Here is a 4,734-nt window from a genome sequence, read left to right on the forward strand (position 1 = left end):
AATATTAATATTAAAAAATTTTAATAATCTTTGTCATTTAACAATAAAAAATTTTATAAATATTAATTTTAAATATTTTTAACAAAACTTATTATTTTTTCGGCAAATTACAAAGAAAGTTTTATGTTACTCACCATTTTCATTCAATTATTTTTCATCGCTACTGTAGTCACGTCGCTCCAAACGCAATGCCAAAGATTTGTGGAAGGGTATTGATCAGTCGTTATTCTTGGGCCCATCTGGTAGTGTTGTTTGGGCCAATGTGTTAATTGGACGCGTACTCTATAGCTGTCTTCATGACAATATGGTTAAGGACAAGATCAAAGAATTACTACAGAAGAAAATTAGCGCCATAAAGGTGAGTAATCGATTAAAATTTTACACTCATATAGAAATAAAAAATATGTATGATATACTTGTATGCACCGTCGCTTCCTTTAAATATCGACAGTTAACAACAACGCACCAGTCGTTTCTTCTTTTCGCTACTTGGTGCCAACTCGAGATACCATGTGCAGTCAGGTCCTTCTCCACCTGAGCTCCCCAACGAAGTGGAGGTCTTCCTTTTCCTCTGCTGCCACCGGCGGGTACTGAATTGAAAATTTTCAAAACTGCAGTGTTCTCTTCCATCCGGACAACATGACTTAGTCAGCGCAGCCGCTGTCTCTTGATTCGCTGAATTATGTCAATGTGGCCGTATATTTCGTACAGCTCATCGTTGTACCGAATGCGGTATTCGCCGTGGCCAATGAGCAAAAATCTTTCTCTCAAGCACTTCTAAAGCCGACCAATGATATGATGTCATTGTCCATGCCTCCGCACCATATTGCAGGACGGGAATGATGAGGGACTTGTAAAGTTTGGTCTTTGATCGTCGAGAGAGGACTTTAACACCTGTTGGCAAGAGTTATTCGGCGTTGGATTTAAAGGCTGATATTGTTTTTAGTGTTGATACTGGTTCCAAATAGACGACATAATATACGACTTCAAAATTATGACTGTCAACGGTGAAGTGCGAGCCAAGTCGCAAATGCGATCACTGTTTGTTTGATGACAGGAGATATTGCTGGGGATATTTCGTCGTCGTTCACTACCAGACCCATATAATTCACTAAACCAGTCTGAAGAAAGTAGAACTAATGGTGCGGTTGTTGAAGCCAATAATATCAATAACACCAGCCTGGTTGGTGGCTTTTCGATCCAGAGGCAGGTAGCTTGATAAATTTTCCTATGCTGGAATTTGCTACTATTGATAACGATATAAATCGATCAGCCTCTCTTTGGGCCATGGTCGAGGAGCAGTCGGAGGAACTTCACGCATTGTCGAAATTGTTACTCTTGATTCTTTCTTTAATTAGCCTTATCACCCATATTGGATTTCGACATGACGGAAAAATGCCTTTTTGGTCCCTCTGCTACTATCGTTCACCAAGTTCGGGTGGTCTGCTGGCACTGCGAATATTGCTCAACGTCATTCTTCAAAGACAGATTATATTCGCAGGCATACCAAGCTCAGGTAATGCCGCAAACACAAGATTCTTTTTCGAACTAACGGATTTGGATTGGGTGCACTGGTGGAACGGCCAGTTAAGTCCAATCAATTTGTCCATAAGTGGCTTCAGTTTTTTCACACAATATGCTTTCTAGGACCTCGTACGCGATTTGCGCCATTTGTTCCCAATCAAGACATAATTTTACCAGCCATATGGATGATAAGTATCTAAAGGTTTATTTTTCAGCTCAGCGCTTCTTAAATAAGACACCATTTTACATTGGCTATCCTTTTCCTATTATTAAATATTTTTTTATATGGGTTTCATGATTTGAAAGTTTAAATCTGACAAAAAACGATAGACTTTGTGCAGCTAACCTATTCATGTGCTTCCGATATACATAGATTTGAATGTTTATGGTTATTGTTTCGGGTTCGTTCCGCTTAAGCAACCCGTCAATTTCTGAAGTTCGTGTTGTCAATAAGGGTTGAAGCTTTCTCTATCCATGAAAACACTATGCTATATTAGACCGAACCGTTTTGTGTGGAAGATATAGCATACGCCTAGTTCGAACCATTCTGTTAAAAAGGCGATAGCATACATATAAACTAATCCGCTCTGAACGCTTCTTTATAAATATTTACATAATAACACACACCTTCTTCCACAGTTGCCCTCCTTCATTGAAGATGTGGTTATCACTAAAATCAATCTAGGCGACACACCGCCACTCATTCACCGCGTCTCACAACCCATGCTGGATGAGCGTGGCACTTGGGTAGATGCCGACATCACCTATGAGGGTTTGCTACAGTTAACCGTCACAACCAAATTGAATTTGATGCGTATTAAGCAACAAAAACGGCCCACAGATCCACTCAATATAACTGTGCCAAATCCGATAAATACCGGACCGAATGCGCCACCTCTAACTAATTTCACTGTCGTACCACCCATTGTGATCGCCGACGGTGAGGGCACGAGTCGAAGTAGCACAAATGTCAGATTATACGCGGATGACACCAACAACGTTGATGAAGTGTCGAGCAATGTTATCTTTGACAGCGATGCAGAGAGTACTGGCGATTCGGATACAGATCCCGAGAGTTTGAATGTGCCCACGGCGACAGGAACCACATCGAATATCGGCACAACAGCGACGACGACAGGGCAAAGCGCACAAGCCGATGGCAGCTCAGCTGCAGCAACAGAGTAACTTGTTCTTGTTGTTGGAAAGTTGGTTGATTTGCTATAAAATTGTCTTTATTTTATGTATTTACAGTTATCACTTCATTCCCACGGCGCCAGGCAATGCGCGTCGTATTTTCCGCATAGTGGATCGCATTGCCGCTTCGAACTTCTTTCAATACGCCACCGATTTGCCAGTGGTACAGCGCGCCATCGAGAATATGAATACGAATATAACGTTGCGTGTGGATCTGCGTGGTCTGGTCGGACGTGGCGTTATTAACATACCACCGCCGCCATCCGATCGCATATGGCTGTCGTAAGTTGCAGGATTTTTTATGGTTTTTGGTTTTTAGTGATTTATATATTATTTTTTAATTACTTTGGAGTTTTTTTTAATTAATTTTTGAGTTTTAAATAATTTTTGAGTCTTAAATAATTGTTCTCTTCTCTCACTCCAGCTTCCGTGGCCCACCACGCCTTTGGCTCTCAGCCAAACCAGCATTGGGTGAAAAATCTGTCGACTACAGCATCGTGACCAGCATCATTGAGAGCAAATTGTGCGAAGTGGTGAATAAGTTTTTAGTTTATCCCAACATGGTTGATGTCACCATACCGTTTCTGGGTCAGCCGACCTATGAGTATTTACGCGGTGAAAAAACTAGCAAAAAAACGACAGAATAGATCTAATTGTATATGAAGTACAGTGTTATACTGTAGCACATAACAATTTACAAGAACAAAAAATGTTTAAATTTTTTATTGAAAATGTGAAGTTAAACATTTTTCCAATTTTTTTTAAACTTTGTTTTATACATTCTCGTAGTTATATACCGTTATTCGTACAAGTAAATAGCATCTTCGCCGTGATAAACAATTTCCAAATATTAAAAAAAAAATATTTACATATTTATTTATAAGCTGCAATTCCATAAACTTTACATTACAAACTTATACATACATACATATATCGTAAATAACTGGATTACAATACACAAGTTGTATAATAAATTTATAATTAATTTTTTTATATTGAATGCAAAGTAGTTAGTAGTAACAAATCTATGTTTCTTGAATATTCATATATGTATATGTATATGTATATGTACATATATGTATACTATATAAGCCATTATTCCATGAATTATACATTTCATAATTTAGTTTAATGTATTATATACAATTTTTTTCAATTTTTTGTATTTTTTTATTTGTATGTGGTGAATAGTGATTATTTATAAATAGCGCAAGGTTGCTTATGGAAAGTTGAAATAATTGAAATTTAACTACGCAGAAATTTCTTAGTTTTTAATTTATATTTAAAGCTGCTATACACCTAAACATTTACTAGTTACATACATATACTTTTAAAAATGCCAATATCTTCTTTGGTCCTCTTTTTCCATAAGCAACTTTAGAAAAGCAGAAATTATTATTATTTAGTTCAATAAACACAATAACCTCTATCTAACTTTAGTGTTTTCTTAAAATTTAAGTGTCTCAAAAAAGCTGCAACAATAATATGAAATTGGTCATATATTTAAGAATAAATTTCCGTTATATACAGCCACGGTCATAGAAAATACATCACTATAGTTTATGAAGTTAACGGTGAGAAATATTTAACAGGATCTTTCAATATTTTGTTGATACACCTTTTGTTTTTTTACTGCTTCAACTCAGCGGGACGTTGTTACGAGCGATATTCCACCATACCAAACTGATTCCACGCATTTTTTCAACTCGTATGTAGTTTTTAGGTTTTATTTCGGAATCTCTTGCTTTAAGTTTCTCCAAAGATTTTCTAAAAGATTTAAATTGGGACTATTTCCCTGCCAAGCAAGAAAGTGTAGGAATTTCATGCTGTTCTAGAAAATCCTTTACCTAAAAATTAGGAAATATGGTTAATAGAATGCAGAGTTATATAATAATACCTATGATATTAGGGGATTTAAAAAAAATTATACTCACTTTTTTGGCCTGTGGCATCTGCTCCATGCATCTTGGTAAATGAATTTTTACAGTGTGGAAAGTGGTTTTCCATTGACGACAC

The 4,734-nt window shown here is 36.8% G+C and overlaps 1 protein-coding gene across 4 annotated transcripts in view; it reads left to right on the forward strand.

The window, feature by feature from the left end:
• LOC120778461 (translational regulator orb2-like) overlaps positions 1 to 3,681 on the forward strand; it is an 82,872-nt gene extending 79,191 nt beyond the window's left edge. For 3 of the 4 annotated variants that reach the window (XM_040110261.1, XM_040110262.1, XM_040110263.1), the window contains exons 12-15: positions 170 to 358; positions 2,164 to 2,705; positions 2,776 to 3,000; positions 3,143 to 3,680. In XM_040110261.1, coding sequence (XP_039966195.1) covers positions 170 to 358; positions 2,164 to 2,705; positions 2,776 to 3,000; positions 3,143 to 3,365 — 1,179 coding nt within the window. In that variant the 3' untranslated portion in view covers positions 3,366 to 3,680. Of the gene's footprint in view, positions 1 to 169; positions 359 to 2,163; positions 2,706 to 2,775; positions 3,001 to 3,142 lie in introns of all 4 variants that reach the window. The other variant, XM_040110264.1, reaches the window with a different exon arrangement.
• Positions 3,682 to 4,734: the final 1,053 nt, after the last annotated feature.

The sequence above is a fragment of the Bactrocera tryoni genome, chromosome 5 (genome assembly GCF_016617805.1).
Source record: "Bactrocera tryoni isolate S06 chromosome 5, CSIRO_BtryS06_freeze2, whole genome shotgun sequence".
NCBI classification, from domain to species: domain Eukaryota; kingdom Metazoa; phylum Arthropoda; class Insecta; order Diptera; family Tephritidae; genus Bactrocera; species Bactrocera tryoni.